Raw genomic sequence first — 20175 nt, 5'->3', positions numbered from 1 at the left:
CCGTTCGAAACACACCTTCACCGCAGAGTCAGAATCTCACTTTACGCAGGAATTCTGGTCAGACTGCCCATGGGCCCCAGAAGGCCCAGCCTGGAGGACTAACCTGACCCCAGGGCCCGGGCCTGGCCAAGCTCTGGTGGCCTGGCCACACGGTTCTCCTCTGCGGTCAAAACCTGACACACAACACGGCCCCTGTAGACATGGCACGTCTAACCGCCAGCTCCCAAGATCTGCGCCGGGCCCAGCATCCTGTGGGTCCAGCACATCAGCCACCAAGCCACCGCCGCCAGCCTCGTGGGCACCCCAGCCGGCAGGCTTCTGCCCGAGCTCCAGACACAGACGCCTCCTCGCTTCACCCCCATCCAGCCCAGCAGCTCAACAGCCCTGCTCAGCACACCGCCGTCTGCGCACAAGGACGCCCTCCATCCTTCAAGGTCTTTTTCCAGCACCGGGTCCCACTCCGGGGGCCTCTGGTGGCCCTGCCAGGAGGAGACTCAGAAAAGAGGGGGCCGGGAGGGGGCAGCCCAACCCGGCCTTTCCTTCACCAGAGAACAGAGGCTCGTGTGGACAAAACTGCAGTGAACCCAGGGTAGGACCAGCCCACGGGGTGCTCTTTTGTGAATTCCTTTTCTGGGACCGGGAGAGGCAGGCCAGGTCACCCAGCTCCAGAAGCGCCAGCCCGTGGGCAAGCCGCGGAGGGCGGCAGGTGGCTCTCTGCTGCCCCCCGGTGGTGGTGAGGAGGACGCGGCAGAGCCCGGGGCGGGGCCAGGTGGCCTCTCTTCCCAAAGGTCTGCCCTCAGCAGGAGATCCTTAAGGATTCGGGCCTGGGAGGGGGGAGTGCCGGCCTTACACCACCCCCAGCGCTTCCTGGGCCTCACCCCTCACCTCCACCGCTCTCCGGCCACTCGGGGGAGGGACCGCTGACCTGTTTGATGGGGATGGCCCGACCACTCCCGATGCTGTCCACCTTGCAGTCGGCGGCTTTCTTCTCCCTGTCCAAGTCGGCACCCTTTCGAGACTGAAAGAGAAAAGAAGAGGCGTGTTAGAGAGGCGCGGGGCCCCTGGGGGGGACAGCTGCCCACCTGGTCCCCTCCCCCCCGCCCGCCCCGCCTCCCTCCTCCTGGGCAGGCCCTAGCGGTGGGGCAGGGCCGGGGCGGCGGGACCGGGAAGGAACTGAGACCACGAGTATTCCAACGGGTTTATTCTTACACACGGCACCATACAGAGCAGCACAGGTCACTGAGCCAGGCCCGCCCCTTACAAAAGAGCAAGGACACGAAATACCGAGGGCGCAAGGAGCGCGCAGCCCAGGGGGCTGGGGCGTAAGAGAAGGGAAGGGGCGAGGAGAGGTGGACGGTGCGGCTGAGGGACGGCTGGGAGCACGGGGCACGAGAACTGGGGGAGCCAAGTCCAGAAGTGAGCGGGCAGCGGCCCATCTGCGGCACCGACGCCACGCGGCACACGCCGCACCGGGCGCGCACCGGGCGCGGTCGGCGAGGCCCGGGGGGCACAGTGGATGGAGAGAGAGAGGAGAGAGGCCAAAGGAGGCCCTGTGCCCCCTGCCAGGCTCCTGGGGCAGAGCCCGCCCCAATGCGGATCCTAGGAAACGGGGAGGCCAAGAAGGGGAAAGGCAAGCGCGCGGCGTGGCTGTGGCATCCGGAGCGGAGCAGAACGGCAGGAGTCCATGCAGGAAGGAGCAGAGGAGGGAGGGGCGGGAAAGCTCCCCCCCAGGAGCAGCTGGGCCGGGGCGGGCGCTCGGACGCCCCCGCCCCTCTGGGCCTTGTTGCGCTGGCCCGGCGCCGGGCGTGGGGCCGAGCTCCCTTCTTCTCCATGCAGCGAGCCTGGCGCAGCGCGTCCAGCCGGGCCGGGTCCCCGGCAGCCCCCAGCCGCGGGCTCCAGCGCTCCTAGCCTTCCCTGGGGGTGGGGTTAGTTACAAAGGATCCTGTGGGTCTCTGGAGTGGGGAGCACGGCGGCCGCTTCTCATCTGAGAGCAGTCCCAAGGCCCGGCCCGCCTCCGGCCCCGCACAGGGGAGAATGTCCAGAGGTGCTGTGTGTCACCACCTGGTCTTCTAATTTGGAAGGAGTTGGAAAGGCCTTTTTGTTGATGAAAAGTTGGAAACAGTGGCACATATCTGCAAATATCGAAAGAATAAAGATTTTGGCAAGTTATACTCAAGCCCCGCACGAGTCGGTCAGCACTGGTGAGGGCGGAGACCCAGGTGCCTGGGGAGAGGAGGCAGCGGGATGAAGAGGAGGAGGAGGAGGAGGAGGAGCGGGAGGAGCAGGCGGCGGCGGCGGCGGCGGAGGCCGCTGGGCAGTCCATCTCATCAGGGAGTGTTCGCCACCGGGCAGCCGGGGCCCCCCTGGCCCTCCTGTTGCCCCGGGCTGCCAGGAGCCGAGGGCCCAGGGCACAGGACTGCAAGTGCAGCGCGGGGGGCAGGGGGTACCACCGAGGGAGCAGAAAGAACCGGGCCAGAGGCTGCTGCCCGCAGCTCCGCCGTCAGCACCTGCCCCGGGCGTCTCCCGGGCGCCACGGCCTCTGCCCCTTCAGCCCAGGGAGGAGGAAGGTGGATGGGGATCGCCGCCACTGGGTCCCCGGACCAAAGAGCCGGTTGGGGCAGGGAGGAGGCGGGCGGGTACACCCGGCCCCAGCCAGGCTGGTGAGCCAGGAGGCCCCCCCAGCCAGCATAGGTTCCCCGGGAGCCCCGAGGGGCAGCCCCTCCCCCCAGGACGGGAGCTGGGGCAAGAATGGCAACAGAATGAGCACATGAAGTCATGGGGGAGACTGGGGACGTCAACGGCCACATCGGGGGTGGGTCACAAGGACACCAGGCCGCAGAGCAGGCCGTGGCTCTGCTGGGGGCAGGACGATAGGGGCGAGGGGGTGGCCCCAACAGCGACGATGAGAGACAGGGAGGTCCCGAGCCGGGCTCCTGGAGACGGACATGTCTCGAGGCCTCCTCGTGGACAATGGCGCAAGTGAGGTCACCATGGAAACAATGGAAAGAGAAACTGAGGTCGCCACAGTGAAGATGGAGAGGATGAGAGGGCCCGAGGGAAGGCCGGGCCGTGGGCGCGCACGGTGGGGGGGGCAGCAGGCGGGGGCAGCACAGCGGAGCAGGCAGCGGAGAGCACGGGCGGGGGGGGCGCGTGGGGGGGAGGCTGGGCGCGGGCGGCAGACGGAGGGGGGCGGAGGGAGGAGAGCGTGCCCCGGGGGTGGCCGGCCTGGCAGCGCAGGAAGTGGGAGGTTCGGAATGGTGCTGAGGGAGCGGGTGACTGGAGCAGAATGTCACACAGCAGATGCCAGGGGCGCAGACGGCGGTCACTGCAAACACAGGTACCCGAGGGCTCTACGGCAGCGGCAGTGGCAGCGGCGGGCGCGGGCACAAGCAGGCAGCCCGGGGCTCTGTGCGTCTCAATGGGCATGAACGGAAACAAGAAGCTTCAGGTCGAGGCGGGGGTTGGGGCTGGGGAAGGGCCATGCAGCGGCAGGTGTCAGCAGAGAGGGTCGGTCAGCATGGACGGGGGGTGGGGGGGCCGCGTGGCAAGCACAGGGGTGGACGGACGTGGGCACACCGGGGGCGGCAGCGTGCCGTGCAGGCGGAGGCGAGGATGGATGAACAAGGCCTGGGGGGCACTGGCTCTGTATGGGCGGGGCCCGCGGGGCCAGCCGGACACAGGACCGGGCTGGGAGCCAAGCCCTGATGCTCCAAAAGAGGCGCACGGACTGACGCGGAAGTACAGAGCGTTCTGAAAATCCACACGGGCCGCTCACCCACCTGTGTCTGACCCAAGACTCCCAGAATGGCCTCGCCCAGTCCCAGCTGGAGGGGGGGGCGTGGAGGGAGCACTGTGACTCAGAGGCGGGGGGTGCCTAAGAGCAGAGGGGCTGGGCCCCTGGCAGTGGAAAGCCCATGGGGGCCCCGACGTGAGTTCTGTGAGCACGGGAGCCCGGGTGAGGGCGGAGGCGGGGAGGGGAGGCAGAGGCCAGTAATCAGGAGACAAGGCCTAGGGAACAGCTGTCTGAGCCTCTGGGTGGACCATTTGCAGCCTGGGCGGGAAGCGTAAGGTCACGGAAAATACCGAACGCGGACAAGGAGGCCCAAACCCCAGCTCTAGCTCCGCCAGCTAACCCTCCGTGCAGCCTCGGGCCAGAAACTCTGGGGGCTCGGTTCACAGCTGTGGAATCAAGAGCGTCAGGGGGCAGGGGGAGTCAGGACAGACTTGTCCGAAGATCCTTCTTGCTAAGCTGGCCCGGAAGACCTAAGGCTCAGGGGGAGGGGGTGAGTGTATGCGACGGGGGCAGGACAGTACGTGTGGGAAGTCCCTCGTGGGCACGGAAGAACAGTCCGGAAGAGTCTGGACGTGTGCGAGGGCCCTGGCAAGGAGCCCACGGAAGCTGCGTGCGTCTGTCTGGGTGGATGGAGAGCCTGCGGGTGCGTCCTGACTCCGGCTGCCCCGGCGGCCGAGCCGTCTGTGGCTCCGGCCTGCCCCCTCCGGGCTGGGGGCTGGGGCCTGCCTACCGGACGGCGGCGGCCGGGCAGGTGCGAGGGCAGAGCTCGGGGCACATACCGTGAAGATGTTGGAGCGCCGCTTGGACTGCTTGCGGACGGGTGTGGGGGTGGAGGAGGCCGCCACGGTCTCGATGCGCAGCTCCCGCTGGCTGACGCTGGGGGTGGAGGGGACTGAGGAGGAGTAGTCGCTGAAGGCGCTGCTGCCGCCATTCGTGGCCTAAGGACAGAGAGGGCTGCTGATGGCTGCTCTGGGGTGAGGGGCAGGGGCAGGCGGCAGGGGGGAGCCCCTGGGGCGGGCGGGGGGACCTGGCCTGGGGCTCACGGGGCCGGGGGAGACTGAGGCCTGCTTCTGGACATGTGCGCGCCAGGGGCCGGGAGCTGGGAGAGCCGAGGCCGAGGGCAGGACGGAGCAGAGACTGCCATCAGAGTAGGCAGATGAGGGACAGAGGTGGGACAGGAAGAGAGACAGAAGGGATCACAGGATGGAGACAGAGAGGGCACGGCTGCCCCGGGCCCCGGGCAACACGCACGGCGCAAGGCCTGCTCCCTGCCTGCCCGTAAGACGGTCACTAGGCAGAGAAGGCGCCCTGCCCTGGCAGCCTCTTCAAATCCTCACCTGCGCAAAAAGAGCAAACTGCGGGCCCTCGGCGGGCAGAGGCCCCCCGCAGGGGCGCACGCGGAGCCCGGGCGTGCCCAGCCTAAGACCTCCTGTCCGTGGGGGGACGCTTACGGGGAAACTGTCTGCTCGACACTAAAGGAGGGGCCGGGGCGGGCCCTCGAGACAACAGCCCTTGGCGGAAGGAGAGCGGAGGCTGTCCGCCTGACCACTCGGTCCAGCTCGTCTGACAATCCGGGACTTTCTGCAGAGCCGGGGACGGAGTCGGGAAACAGCAACAGACGTGCCGCCCTCAACGCCAGGGGCCCAAAACTAACCAGACAGGAGGCACCGAGCAGGCAGGCGTCCGAGTGGTATTACGGGAGGAACATGGTTCTGATCTGGCTCGGACCAGCCCTAACTAACACCCCTCGCGGCACAAAGGCCGTCGGTCCCCGTGGGGCGCGGCACCTGCCACAGCTCTATCGGCGCTGACCTGAGTGAGCGCTCAGGTCATTTCAGCTAAAGTGGCTGCGCGGATGGAGACTAGGGGGAGGCAGTCGCCACGGGGCACAGATGAGGCCAGGCCGGTCGTGCAGGCGATGGGGAACTCAAGCCAGCGCTTTCACACTAGCTGCAAGGCGCGAGAGCAGACGGGGTGGGGACACGCAGGCAGACAGACAGGATGATGAGGGCGGTGGGGGGGACACGCGGGGAGAGGCGGGAGGCGGGCCGCACCTGGTTGATGTGCACGGCCGGGATGGAGGCAGCGGACACTGCCGAGTGGCTGGGGGAGTTGGGCAGTGACTTGCAGGGCCCGATGGCCAGCTGCTGCTTCTTCCGCAAGGCCACGACCTTCTGGGCCACTGCAGGGGACAGCAGAATCAGTTACCCTTCTGGGGAGAAGGGAGAAGCCCCGCTTAGAGCCGCCCCCCCACCCCACCCCGGGGCCCACGGCCCCTGCCGGCCGCAGAGCCTCCTGAGCCGCGCTCCGGGGGCGCCGTCCCGCCCCGCGCCCGAGTTACCGTCCTGGAAGACGCGCTCCACGTTGAGCCCGTAGGTAGAGCACGTCTCGTAGTAGGTGCAGCGCTTCAAGTCTGTGGACAGCTTGCGGGCCCGGCTGTCGTCGATGACCCGGGGGTTTGCGGCACTGATGGCGTCTGTCGGAGGCGGGAAGGTGGGAACTTACTCAGCCGGCCAAGAAGCAGGTCCCAAGGCCGGCCGGGGAGGGTCCTCCGGGCAGAGGGTGGGCAGGCAGCAAGCCGAGGCGGCTGAGACACAGAGCGCGAGCACACGGGGCCTCCAGGCCTCAGTCCAGCCCTGCCACCGCCTCAGGGTGGAAATGAGCCAGCCGCTCTGTTCGCGCGCCCCAAAGGACTCAGACGCAATCGGCACACGAGGGGGAGGGGATCTAGCTGGGGGGAGACTCAGCGGGCCTGTGGCAAGGAGGCGGGGGGGGGGGCCCAGTCTCAGGCGCCTCCAGGGCTAGGACCCACGGCCGCCCCTCCCCAGCGCCAGCCCTGCGGGCCCGCTCACCCTGCGTGCCCACCAGCACCATGGGCACCTCGCTGGCGTTGCGGAAGCTGCAGAGCCGCAGGAAGTAGTTGTACACTGTCTGGAAGCTGATTTCATCCTCCAGGCTGAAGACAAACACCACCGCGTCCACCCAGGCAGCAAACTAGGGGGACCGAGCAGAGTTACCACCCTCACCTGCGCTCGCGCAGACCCCGCACTCCTGTCCACACGCGCAACTCTGCGCAGCCCCAACCAGCTCCTTGGGCAAGGGGCGCCACGGCGCTGGGGCATCACCTGGAGCTCAGGGGGGCCTCCTTCATCTCGGATCAGCAGCAGGTAACTCTGGCCATCCACCACAATCTCCTTCTTAAACCGACCCCCTAGGACAGAGTGTGCGATCAGGCCCAACACTGGGAGAGCCCAGGGGGGCCAAGCAACTCAACTCCACAGCTACCAGCACCAGCGACGGGTCGACTTGGAAGGACCCGGGGCTCCAGCCACCCCCCCCCCCCGCTCCTGCACAGACAACAGCAAGGAGAGGAAGGGGGCGCGGGGGTCCAGCCTCAAGGCCCAGGCAAGCCAACGACGCTCACCTTCAGGGGACTCTTCCTGGACATACGTCCCCGTCAGATAGCGGTGCACCAGGGCCGACTTCCCACTAGATAGGTTCCCCACAATGCCCTGTGGGAGAGGAAGGGGTGAGAGCGGTGGTCAGAGGCAAGAGATGGGGCGGGAAGGGCAGACGACATTAGGGAAGAGAGGGCCAGAGCCAAGGACCGGAAAGGAAAGAGGACCAGAAGTGACGGGCCTCGGAGAGAGAACAAGACGAGACAGGAAGAGCTGGCGCTGGGTGCGGGCAGCGGTGCCCGGGCCCACGGCTCTAGCCCGCACCCACCCGGCCCCAGGGCGGCCTGGGCCTCCCACGGGGCTCACTCACCACTTTAAGCTCCGGCACCGAGCGGCTCAGGGTCCACTCCTGGCTGTTCACAAAGGAGTCTGCAGAAAAGAAGGCCACCGATCAGGACCCAGGCGGCACACACCTGTGCTATCTGCCACCAGCTGTGTCCTATGCTGCCCCTTCCTGGGCCAAGGCCAGAAAACAGCAGGGTCCTGATGGGACCCCGACCCTTACCCCTGATTTCCCTAGAGAGCGGCAGGAAAATTCTCGGGGGAGGGGGGAGGACTAGAGCAATGACGGTCTTCAGGGAGAAGGCTCCCAGAGAGGTCGGGGCCCAGTTCCCCCAGCCTGGGCCTGTGTCCCTCCTGATCTCTCCCTGCTCCCTGAGCCATACCGGTCTGGTGCCACCGGGGCCCAGACGCCAGGCCCAGGTGAGAGGCCTCTCCAGTAGGTCTCCGCTCGGACCCAAGCCGGGCTGGGCACCTGGCAGCTGGGCAGGGGGAGCCAGCCTCCTGCAGCGAGTAGGAACAGCTCACCTTCACAGGGTGGGGCCACCCACCACATTCCTAGCCAGGGTGAAGAGGGAGGAGCCCTTCCCTAGCCTTGTTCTGTGAGGGGCAGGTCGAAGGGGGAGTTATCAATCCCGCCCGACTGGCCCTCCTCCCCAAGCTCCTCCTTGGTGGGAAGCCACCACCCTTTCTTTCCCGGGGGGACCCGCCTTCTGCACTGCCTGTGCTCCAGTCCAGTGTTCTCAGCTCCGGCCTGCCTCTGGCAGTGTCCTGGGAAGGGACCCCTCCAGCTGCCCGGAGCCCCCCTCACCCCCAGGAGCCAGACCCATTTTCTTTATCCTCTGCATGGTAGCAGACGACCCCCTGCCGGCTCCTGGGGGCCGGGCCCGCGCCGGCCTCACTGCCCGCTTGCCCTCCCCGGGCTGTCAAAGAGTAGCTACACCACCACCACCACCACATCGATCGGGTCCACAGGTAGCCACAGCCCATCTGCACGGGCAGCTGGGAGGGCTTAAGCCCCGCCCTGAAGCTAGAACCTCGCTCAGTCTCCTGTCCTGGGCCCCAATTCTGCAGGTGCCAAAAGTGAGGAAGGGGCCTCGACCCAAATGGCACCGGGCCACGGGCCACAGGGAGCACCCGGTGGCGGTCGCGGGCGACCCCGACTGGAAGCACCTGGAAGTCCTCCTCTGCCACAGCCACGTCTCCGGCCCCTCCGCGACCCGGCGCGCAGAGGGGCGCCGATCGCCCTGGGTCCCTGGCCCGCACACCACACCCACCTCTCCCAGGCAGGTTCACGGTTTGTCCTCACCCCCGCTCTCAACAAGGGGCTCCAACCAGGGAGGACTCCCAGGCCGGGCTCTCTCCCTTACCGCTGGGCGCGCCCAGGAGCCCGGGGGCCGCGGCCGCCCGGCGGCTCCACAGCGGCTCGGCGGGCGCGGGCGCGGGCTCCCTCCGGCGGAAGCGGCTGGTGAGCAGTCTCCAGAGGCCGGCGGCGGTGCGGGGCCGGCCGGGCTCGGGCGCGGCGCGCGGGGCCTCGGCGCCCAGCAGCAGGTCGCGGCGGCTGGGGAAGGCGCCCAGCGAGCTGGCGTCGCCGTCGCTGCGGGTGCGCGCCCGGGGCAGCAGCCCCGACTCGGCGCGCCGGATCTCCTGGCCGCGGCGCAGGCGGAAGCTGAAGCTCTTCCTCAGCGCGGACAGGCCGCGCCGGGGGCTCGGGACGCCGCGCCCGCCGCCGCCGCCGCGCAGCACCTGCCAGCGCTGGCTGCTCCACAGCGAGGCGCCCCGCAAGAAGCCCGCGGAGCCCGCGCGGCCCAGCCCCGCGCCCGCGCCCTCGGCCGCCGCCAGCTCCAGGCGGTTCACCTCCAGGAACGTCATGCTGGTGGGCCGCGGCCGCGGCGCCTGGGCGCCCCGCGTGTGGCCGCGCCGGGCCGGCGCGGGGCTGGGCGCGGGGCTGGGCGCGGCCGAGCCGGGGAGTCCCGGGGGCGCGGGCCCCGGGTCCTGCGCGCGGCCGTCGGCGGGGCCGCGGCGGCCGAGGCGCGGGCGCAGGAGGCCGAGCAGCAGGCTGCGGGCGCCGGCGGGCGGCGGCCCCGGGCCGCCCGAGCACACGCTCCGCGGCCGCGCCGGCTGCTCGCGCGCGGCGCTCAGGGCGGCCTGGAGGGCGGCGGCGGCGCGGCCGGCCGGGGCGCCGTGCAGGTCCAGCGAGTCGCAGACGCTGAGGGCGCGGCGGCAGGCGGCGGGCCGCTCCCGGCTGCAAGTGTCCCCCGGCGGCCAGCCCCGCTCCATGCTCAGGGCCCGCGGGCGAGGGCCAGGCCCATGGCGAGGGGCGCGGGGCTGGGCCCGCGCCGGGGCCGCGGCCGGGGGTGGGCGCACGGACCTCCGGCCTCCGGGCACCTGGCGGCGGGGGGGCCGACCGAGTCCCTCAACGCTTTCCACCACCTCGCAGCCGGCAAGCCCAGACCTGGAGAGGCCTGCAGCCGGCCCGGCAAGGAGAGGCGGCAAGCCTGGCCTGGAACACCCTGGAACGGCGGCCGCCAGGGGAGTCGGCCTGCTGGGGCAGCCCCCGGAGCCCTCAGAAAACAGGAAATTCCAGCCCAGGGCTCCTCCTCGGATTGGGGCAAGTAGGTGAGGAGCCGTCATTACCAGCAGGGCCAAATAAATAACAGTCCTCGGCACAGCACACGCGGGGGGCCCGGTGCTGGAGAGAAGTGGGCCATTTGCTCTTTCTCTCAAGGACCCCAACAGGTGCTACACTCCGGGGCCAGAAGGATGAGAAGCTTCAATGAGGAGTCAGGAGGCAGGTCAGATGGCCTCTCTGGCCCTCAGCCTCCTTATCTGTAAAATGGGGGGGCCTGGAGGCGTAATCCTTAGTTTGTGGCTGAGACGTTCTGAGGCTGGGGCACTCCAGTGTCAGAGTTGCCGAAGGCTGCGCGCAGGCTCCCGTGTTAGTGGCCGAGGTGATCTTCTCCCTCGGAGATTAGAAAATTGTCTAGACGGGGTCAAGTGTCCAGCCTAAGGGCAGCAGAAAGGGTCCGGGCCACACCGTTCTGGACGAAGCAATTCATTTCTGGTCTGAGGTCTCCTCCAGTGTCCTGCTGGCTGAGTCGCACCTCCTGCCTAGAGGCGGTGCAGAGATTGGCCGGGCTGAGGTGAAGTGTTCACCCTTGATACTGGCTGGGGCCTGATGCGCTCTCGCTTGCTCGCTCGCTCGCTCGCTCGCTCTCTGAGCACAGACGCCTGTGTGCGCGTGTGGGCTGCACCAGGCACTCACTGAGTGCATGGCCCACCCCAGGGCGGGGACAGGGGGCTGGCCTGATGTGCTTAAACATCAGGTCCTGGACATGAGCTGGTTTACCAGGCCCCACAAGGACCATGATCGAGAAACCAGCTTGGGCAACGAGGATGAGGGGCCCCACACGCGCTCTGGAGAAAGAACACTCCCAAGCCTCCCCCCGCCCCCAGCCCAACTGCCAATGCCCCTCTCAGCTTCAGAATTCCAAGTTCCTGGGTAGAAGCAGAGAACAAGATAAAAGTGGCACATTCCTGAGGGGGCTGGGGTGGGGGAATGCCTGAGGAAGGCAGGGCCTCCATCCTAGGTGCTCCAGAGGCACCCAGAGCTGGAAACTCTCAAGTCCCGGGCTGGATCTCCCAGGCCTGGAGAGCCCCAGGGGGTGAGTTCATGTTTCCCTGGGACTAGTTATTAACAGCGATGAGGCTGGCTTCTTCCTCTCCGGGGGGCAGAGCCCCCACGTAATAGATGGTTCCACAGAGGGACCTTTCCCAGGATCCTTCAGGCGCGGAGACAGGATCACAGCCCTGGAACCCTGACTCACTTTTCCACACTGAAGTCTCCCACACTCAACTTCCCTATCTGCCTGTCTGTCTGTCTGCCCTCGAGCTCACGTGCACAGAGGGAATTACCCCCCCACCGCCGAAGAACAAGGCTGCTCATTACCAACTGTCCCCCCACCCCCACCCCAATGAAATTGCAAACATGGGACAGCAGTCATGCCTGGGGACCAAGAAGGGACAGGGACAAGGTGCCCAGGAGGCGACGGGCTGCCAGAGAACCCCACTGGCCCTCTCCGTGGGAGAGAAGCAGGACCCCACACAGGGATAGAGGCCCTCAGACCCACACATAACACGATGCAGGGAGATGGGCAGCAGCGGCTTCCCCGAGAAGGGAACGAACATCCTCCGTTCTCGGAGGACACACCAGCTCTGGGCTCCCACGTCACCTGCGGAATCCTGTCCAGGCAAAATGTTCAACCTGTGTCATTTCTCAAACCTGCGACAGCTTCCTCTTCCTCACCTGGCTGTCTCCTGCCCATCCCCCCTTCCCAGACACCTCTCCAGACCCAGAGAAGGACACGTGCCGACACATAAATATCGCCAGGACATCAAGCCGGCCCGAGATCTCTGACTCCTTCACTGGCACCAGCCCCTGGTCAAGACAAAGTCTGTGTCTTCTGCCTGATGAGATTCTGCTTCAAAGAGATGTGGCAAACGCAGATGCACTTGACGCGGCCCCAAAGAAATGAGGACCATCCTAAACAGCCCGAAGCGGGGATCACGTGAAGAGTAGTGAAATTCCACGATGCTGGCCCTCCTGTGAGTTCACAGTTTCCTAAGGTCACCGGAAACACCAGGCTAACTCTTTGCTGAGGGGTGAGACCCTCCATGGCAATTTCTGGGGGAATTAAAGATACAGTTCCTTAGGCTGCCTGGATGCCCGCGGTGTACACTCGGTGTGAGGATGGATACGTGTCACCCCGGAAGCAGACGGTCCAGAAAATGAGCCGGGAAATCAATCAGCAGAAAAAACCAACTCTACATGTATCCACAGCTGGGTAGGCTGGACCCACTACATGGACAGGCCTCTGGGCCTGCGACATTTCTAGCCCCGGGGAGCTGGTGGGGGAGAGAAAGACCCCTGCCAAGTGAGACCTGGGAGGCACTGCACAGAGACCAAACACTGGTGTGAGGACAGGGCGGCCTCCAGCCCAAGAGTCCCACACAACCTTGGACCTAGTCTCCGCTCAAATATTTGCTAGGGGTGACCGGCTGATAAGTAGGCAGGCGTGCCCGGCTGAGGCCACCCAAGCCACAGAGAGCCCGCAGCCGTTCTCAGAGACAAGGAAGGGCTAGCTCTCTGCTAAAAGCCGAAGGGTGCACGTGAGTGCAGGGAGAGACGTGGGCGCCTTCCAGCGGCCCTGCCCGAGGGGTCCCAGAGCCACTCTGGTGCCGTCAACATCCGCCATGCTCTTCTTGTCCACAAGGTGGCAGCAAAACATCTTCCTGCGGCCCGGGCGCCTCTGAGGAGGGAGGCCCCAGGAAGGTGGAGCAAAGAAGGCCTCAGGGGGACAGGTGAGTGCCACACCCAGGCTGGGTGGTCTCTAGCAAGTACGGTCGGCTGTGCGCAGGCCTCCGGGTGGGGGGTGGGGAGGCCGTGGAGAAGAGGGGGTGGCTCCAGACTAGGTTCGCCCCCGGCCTCCCCAACAATACGCCATTCCCACCTAATGGGGGACACGTCCCTCTTTCTAGGGTGTCAGGAACTGTCCACTGACACACACAATAGCAGCTTTGTCACTGCACGCATGGGACACTCATCATTCAGGTGCTTTTTGGCTGTGTTTACTGCTCCCCCATTAGACCTCGGGCAGGCACGCAGGAGGCGTGCAGTGGTTCGAATGAATGAATGAATGAATGAACGAACAAACGAACGAACGAACAAATGCTGAGCATGAACTGCACTCTCAGGCTTTTGCCCTCCTTGTGGGGAGGGAGGCAGACGTATAAGAGATGGTCCCTGGCTGGGACAGTCCACTAAGGAGATAAATGACAGCCTGAATCATCTGCAAAGATCGCCGGTCCAGAGACGTGGGGTGCACCAGCAAGTCACAGGCTCTGGACTTGAAAGGACTTGGTTCAAATGCAGCCTCTGGCCCCCACTGGCTTTGTGTCCGTCCACACGAGCTGGGTGCCCATCCACAGTCACTTGCACCTCACTGGGCCTCGGGTTTTAGTCTACAACCAGGAACAATGCCATCTTGCCCCCTGAAGTTGCTAGAAGACCAGTGCTGTGATTTGAGGAGCCGACACGGTGCCGGGCGCGAAGCAGGCGCGCAGTAAAAGAAGCCGTTCCTGCCGGCTGAGCGACAGAGCGTGGAGAGTCCTGTCGGAGGCAGGAATGATTTACACTGGTGCCAGCTTCCTTCCACTCGGAAACCTAATTGGACATGCCAGCCCATCAGCACAGGCCTGTCCATTGCTAGCTCTCTCTCTCCCTCTCCCTCTCTCTCTTCTCCACAAGATGGTAGAGGCAGACCTCGGAGATCCCAGGGGCCCTGCTGGACCCCGTCTTTCTCTGATAATTTGATGAAAGCTGTCATGGGCTGCGCTATGCCCCCCGCCACTTGTGTTACGAAGTCCTAACCCCCAGTGCTTCAGAACGTGACCTTATTTGGAAATAGGGTGCTTGCAAATGTAAGTAGCCAAGATGAGGTCACACCAAAGGAGGGTGGCTCCCTGCTCCCCTATGACTGCTGTACTTAGGAAAAGGGGTAATTTGGACATAGAGGCGGTGATGGAGAGGGAAGATGATGTAGAGAGACGCGGGGGGGTTGGGGGGAGACGACTGTCTACAAGCCGAGGAGAGGAGGGAGCCTGGGACTGACCCTCCCTCCCGAGCGCTGTCACAGGAATCGGGGCCCGGCCTGTCTGCTCCTTCATCTCAGACTTCTGGCCTCCAGACTATAAAAACGAATGTGCTGTGGTGACGTGCTCCAGCGGCTCAGGAAATGGACAAGAGCGAGACCCAAGATGGTGGGCTCCAGGGGCCCAGGCGGGTGTGACTGCACAGAAGCCAGCTCCTGTCCCCAGGCCCTCCCGGCCCCTGTCCCCAGGCTCACCTCTGGGCCTCCTCCTGACCTCCCAGACCAGCCTCCTGACCCTGCTCCGCCTCACCACATCCTAAAAGCCTAAGAGAGACCAGACAGACCCGGCTCCCCACCCAGACCGAGAAAGAGCCACAGGGCTGTCTGACGACCGTGGGCCCCGTGCACGCTGTGCTCTGCAAAAGCCAGTCCGGGGCCTTCAACCAGCGCACACGTGTCCTACACCTTCTCCCCTCCCTGTGACCCTGTGGGGCAGGGGCGGGGCACTACCGGGATGCCTGGTTCTGGCAGGGGACCCTGGGGACTCCAGACTCAGAACGTACCTTGTACCTCGGTGGCTCCTTGCCTTTCCATCCCAATCTTGACACATTTCCTGCACTTCATATGTCTTCAAAAGTGTTCTCTTCCTTCAGAACTGAGCAGTGGCCCGCCCTAAGTCGCATGAGCTAAAAATCTGCCTCTTCTAGTCCCCTGGCTTCCGAGGGCAGTCAGTTGATGAGATCTTCATTCCTTATCAGCAGGAGCTAGGCGTACTTGTTTTCATCTTGTTTTTACTAAAGTAAAATATCTTGGGGCCCCTGGGTGGCTCAGTTAAGCACCTAACATCAGCTGAGATCAGGATCTCATGATTTGTGAGTTCGAGACCCACATCAGGGTCTCAGCTATCAGCACAGAGCCCGCTTTGGATCCGCTGTCTACTGCCCCCCTCGCCCCTCCTGCGCATGTGCACCTGCTCTCTCAAAATAAATAAATAAAACCCTAAAAATTAAAAGTATATCTTACTAAAGGGAAGAATGGATAAAGTACAATAATTGCACAAATTCTGCTCCAATATGGAGGAGCCACAGAAAGTGAACTGCCGACAGGTGGCACGGGGCCCCCCTCACCCTGAGAGCTCAGGTGCACAGGGGTAAGTTCAGGGCCCGAAGGAGAGGGAGTTTGGCTCAGATCATGATCTGTGGTCTGTGAGTTCAAACCCTAAACCAGGCTCTATGCTAACAGCTCCTATCCTGGAGCCTGCTTCAAATTTTGTGTTTGTCCCTCCCCCACTTGCACTCTGTCTGTCTCTGTCTCTCAAAAATAAATGTTAAAACACACACACACACATACGCACGCACACACACAAAACCTCCACACAAGAAAGTACAAATGGCCAGCACGTGTGGAAACTGTTCATTTTCATCTGATACTCAACTAAACAGAAATTAACAACGAAATTCTACTTGTCACTTACTGTGGCTCTAACAGGTGGCTCCCGTGAGGGAGGTCACACTGCAGACATGCGTGTGAGGAGCAGGTCCCCTCTGGCCCCGGAAAGCAGCTCGGCCAGGGGCCTGATGGGGAAGACGGGCTCTGCCCCCACCATCAGTGCCGCCACAGGGACGTCTGACACGGAGGGAAAGACTTAGGCCCAAAGAAGCCCAACGCTTCCAAACAAGTGAGAGCAGCACTGAGCACCCAGCAACACAGAAATAAGGAAGTAAACGACCCCGTGTCCAGGAGGTGGAACGTCACACGACCATTTACAATAATGTCTGCAAAGGCTTTTTTACCCAACATGGGTGGAGACACTTTTTCTTTTAATGTTTCTTATTTTTGAGAGAGCAAGAGAGAGTGTGAGTGGGGGAGGGGCAGAGAGAGAGGGAGACATAGAATCCAAAGCAGGCTCCAGGCTCTGAGCTGTCAGCACAGAGCCTGACACAGGGCTTGAACCCATGAACTGTGAGATCATGACCTGAGCCGAAGCCGGACGCTCAACCGACTGAGCCACCCAGGTGGTGATACTTTGGATCATTTTTTTCTAAAAGCAAGATCGCAGGGGAAAGGGAACACACCCAAACAGGACAGGGGCTGAGTGTGACAGTTACGGACTGCGGTGATTTTTTTCCCTGCTTCTGTTTTTCTGCGAAATGTCTATTTTATTCATGCTGCTGTCCAAAACGTTTACAGGGAGCACACGACTTCTGGAAAAAGAAACGGCGGCAGCAGAAGGCTGTTACACTTGGGGGTCAGGGCTGCACGAGGAAAGGAAAGCCAGCTCACCAGAAACACAGGTGGGTCTGCGCTCTGCTGGCGGCTCGTTCGGCCCCCCAAAGCCCTGCTCTGCCCACCTCCCAGCCCCCAACATCTGCAGCTGCTCTGGGGTCACCACACATTCTAATGAGGACTTAGGAGAGCCTTCTTCCAAGCTCGGCTCTGGGTGAGACACAAGATAAGAAAGCGAGCTAGAACTAGTATATATAAGTGTACCCTTTCCATCTTCTTAAAATTAAAAAAAATATTTTAATGTTTGTTTATTTTTGAGAGAGAGAGAGAGAGAGAGAGCGAGCACGAGTTGAGGAGGGACAGAGAGAGGAGGAGACAGAATCTGAAGCAGGCTCCAGGCTCTGAGCTGTCAGCACAGAGCCCGATGCGGGGCTCGAACTCACGAACTGTGAGATTGTGCGTGACCTGAGATGAAGTTGGACGCTTAACCGACTGAGCCACCCAGGCGCCCCTTAAAATTTTACTCGAGGGTATAAAACCACTTTCACAACACACTCAAAAACTGCTTTTGGCCCCCTGCCCCTTTCCTTCGGGGGGAAGTTTCCAGAATGAATATCCAGCCCCCTACCACCTCAAGAGGACTGGGCCTCCAGCACTGCACCGAACTGTGGCAGTTGCTTCTCAGATGCTCTTGTACCAACCCCCGCCCGTGAACCTGATTCTCGTTCCCCCTGGTTTCTTAGCCTCACGTATAACAGCGCATACTCTCCACCCTCATCCAACCATTTCCCTATTCGAAGGCATCCCTGTGGCTTCCTTAATTTTTTTTTTTAATTTTTTTGGTATGTTTTATTTCTGAGAGAGACAGAGACAGAGACAGCGTAAGCAGAAGAGGGTCAGAGAGAGAGGGAGGTACAGAATCCGAAGTAGGCTCCAGGCTCTGAGCTAGCTGTCAGCACAGAGCCTGACGCGGGGCTCAAACTCACAAACCGGGAGATCGTGACCTGAGCCGAAGTCGGATGCCTAACCGACTGAGCCACCCAGGCGCCCCTTTTCTTAATTTTTTTTAACCACTATAAGCTGCTTCTTTCCCTGAACTACAGGCCCCAAAGTAGGACAGTTGCGTTCAGAGGCAGATGAATCTCTCGTGTCAATGGATCGTGCCTGAGGGCTTCTCCGAACAGCAACTCATCAACCCAGTCTCCCACCAGCGAGGCAGGTACACACCGGCATCACAGGCTGTGCGTTGGCCGCCTGCTGTCAGACAGGGGGCCCAGGGCCTCGCCCTTCTGATCTGGGTCCCCAATTACTCGTGAGGTGAAGCGTCTTTTCACGACCACCAAGAACACGCACCCCCTCTTCTCCGAAGTGTCTTTCTGGCTCTATGCGCTGCCCATTTGCCTTTGGAATTTTAAAAATCTCTTTCTTAGCAGTTTGCAGGAACTCTGTGTCACAGGCATCTGAAGCATTTAACTGGCATATGTACACCGCAAGCAAAGTCCCCTACTTTAGTCCCCAGAAATGTAATTAAATCTGTTAATTTTGTAACTGATTCCATGAGAACATCTGAACAACAGCAACAATCGGTGAAACTGAGCAATAATAAAAAGAGGCAGGCTGGGGCGAGGCTCTCCTCGATCGAAGAATACCAGTGAGGACTTGCAAGAAGGAACACGCACGGGAAGAAATCGGCACGTGGCCACCCTAAGATGACCGATGCAGGAGGGGACCGCTGATGCCTGCAAACCAGCCCCAGCGAGGGCGAGGTCCCTGCGAGCCCAGGTCCCTGCGAGCGGCTTACTTCCAAGGTGCCCAACAAGCCCGAGCCCACTTAGCAACTACGAGACCAGATGGGAGGAAATGGCCCTTCTGGTCGGCTACCTCCTTAACATCACTAACAGCAGGGCCAGATGTGACACCATCAGGGGGTAATCCTGTCAACAGGGTTTAACCTGGATCCCATTACCCCCCTGACTCCAGCCCAGGTCCTGGGCAGCACGACGGGGGGGGCCGGGGGAAACAGAGGAAGAACTTCAATGCAGCCAAGCAGCAACAGCATCTGAATCCGGGCCACAGACCTGCTACAAGAAATCCGGCCTGGCCCCTTCGAGAGCCTGCGTGGTGGTTCGGGAAAAAAGCATCTCAATGGATCCTGTTCCATCCTGATCCCAGCCCCACGTGGAAAGACAAAAAGGTTATATAAGGTATCTGGGGGTAACTGAGGAAATTTGGTTATGGGTTAGCTCTCAAGTAACATCAGATGATTCTTGTTAATTCTCTCGGGTAGGACACTGGCATTCTGTTACGTGGAAGAATGTGCCAGCCCTAGGAGATGTCAGCTGAAATGCCACCCTGTCGACAGCTGCTGACCCCTCCCATCACCAAAAAGAATGTGAGGCGGGGAGGAGAGAGGAAGGAGCACGTGTGTGTGTGTGTGTGTGTGTGTGTGTGTGTGTTTTAAGTTTATTTATTTTGAGAGAGAAAGAGAGAGCACAAGCGGGGGAGGGGAAGAGAGAAGGAGAGACAGAATCCCAAGCAGGCTCTGCGCCATCAGCACAGAGCCTGACGCGGGGTTTGAACTCACAAACTGCGAGACCATGATCTGAGCAGATACCCAATAGTCAGACGATTAACCGACTGAGCCACCAGGGCACCCTGTGAAGGCGTTAAAATGTTAACTATGCCTTTCAAGGTGGTCATTTTTCAAAATAAAACAGCTGGGGAGAAAATCTCTCGGGTTTTTTCCTCTATAAATTCTAGGTTTCCTATCTGGCTTAAGAGTATCCCTCTTATCCCCAGAAGAGACAATATTCTTTACATTTTCTCCCGTATTTAATATTTTTAAATTTATTTCTTTTTAATGTTTATTTTTCAGAGAGAGACAGAGGCTGAGCGGGGTAGGAGCAGAGAGAGAGGGAGACACAGAATCCAAAGCAGGCTCCAGGCTCTGAGCTGTCAGCACAGAGCTGGACACGAGGCTCGAACCCATACACCGTGAGATCTGAGCCCAAGCCTGACGCTCAACCGACTGAGCCGCCCAGGCACCCCCTCCAGTGTTTTAAAAGCTTTCTCCCAGGCGCCCGGTGGCTCAGTTGGGTAAGCGTCCGATTTCGGCTCAGGTATTAATCTCACGGTTCGTGAGTTCGAGCCCCACATCGGGCTCTGTGCTGACAGCTCGGAGCTTGAAGCCTGCTTCGGATTCTGTCTCCCTCTCTCTGTGCCCCTCCCCCCACTCGCACTCCGTCTCTCTTTCTCAAAAATAAATAAACATTACAAATAATTTTTTTAATAAAAAAATAAAAAATAAATCAAAGCTTGCTCCCTTTCATGATGCAGCAGCACATACCGGCGAGAGCACAGGCTCCGAGACCAGCCCTCCTGGGCCGGGTCCCGCCTCCGCCATCATCCAGGGGCCACGCTGGGCACCTCCCTTTCCATCTCCCTGCCCCCAGCTGCAGGATGGGGGTCACACTCACCCTGTAGGGATGTCCAGAGAATGACAAGGAGGCGCGCAGGGCGGGGCCTGGCATGTAGCGAGAGCCATCAGCCAGTTCCAGTTAACCTCTTCAGTACCGTGCTTTCTGAGACCCGGGGTCTGGTCCCGCCACCCTCCTCCTAGAACCCCGTGGAACCCTGCAGCTCCCCGCACGGCTCAGCCGTCAATCTTGCCGCCTTTGCAGCACAAACACAAAGTGCTGGAGTGTGGGGTGGCGCATTTGAATAGTTTAAAAACACACTATGCCAGCAATTTTCATAATCAAGTCACTAT

At 62.0% G+C, this 20175-nt stretch overlaps 1 protein-coding gene across 7 annotated transcripts in view; it reads right to left on the bottom strand.

Moving 5' to 3' along the window:
* AGAP3 (ArfGAP with GTPase domain, ankyrin repeat and PH domain 3) overlaps positions 1-20175 on the bottom strand; it is a 53419-nt gene that overhangs the window by 19244 nt on the left and 14000 nt on the right. For 2 of the 7 annotated variants that reach the window (XM_039230700.1, XM_039230702.1), the window contains exons 2-9: positions 7562-7620; positions 7218-7305; positions 6919-7004; positions 6646-6787; positions 6135-6269; positions 5848-5975; positions 4573-4731; positions 926-1018 (exon numbers count right to left, since the gene is read on the bottom strand). In XM_039230700.1, coding sequence (XP_039086631.1) covers positions 926-1018; positions 4573-4731; positions 5848-5975; positions 6135-6269; positions 6646-6787; positions 6919-7004; positions 7218-7305; positions 7562-7620 — 890 coding nt within the window. Of the gene's footprint in view, positions 1-925; positions 1019-1184; positions 2133-4572; positions 4732-5847; positions 5976-6134; positions 6270-6645; positions 6788-6918; positions 7005-7217; positions 7306-7561; positions 7621-8900; positions 9984-20175 lie in introns of those variants that run through there. The other 5 variants (XM_039230698.1, XM_039230701.1, XM_039230703.1 and 2 more) reach the window with 5 other exon arrangements.

Source organism: Hyaena hyaena, unplaced genomic scaffold (assembly GCF_003009895.1).
Source record: "Hyaena hyaena isolate Hyena2069 unplaced genomic scaffold, ASM300989v1 scaffold_50, whole genome shotgun sequence".
Classification (NCBI taxonomy): domain Eukaryota; kingdom Metazoa; phylum Chordata; class Mammalia; order Carnivora; family Hyaenidae; genus Hyaena; species Hyaena hyaena.
This window is presented reverse-complemented; position numbering and strand designations above follow the sequence as displayed.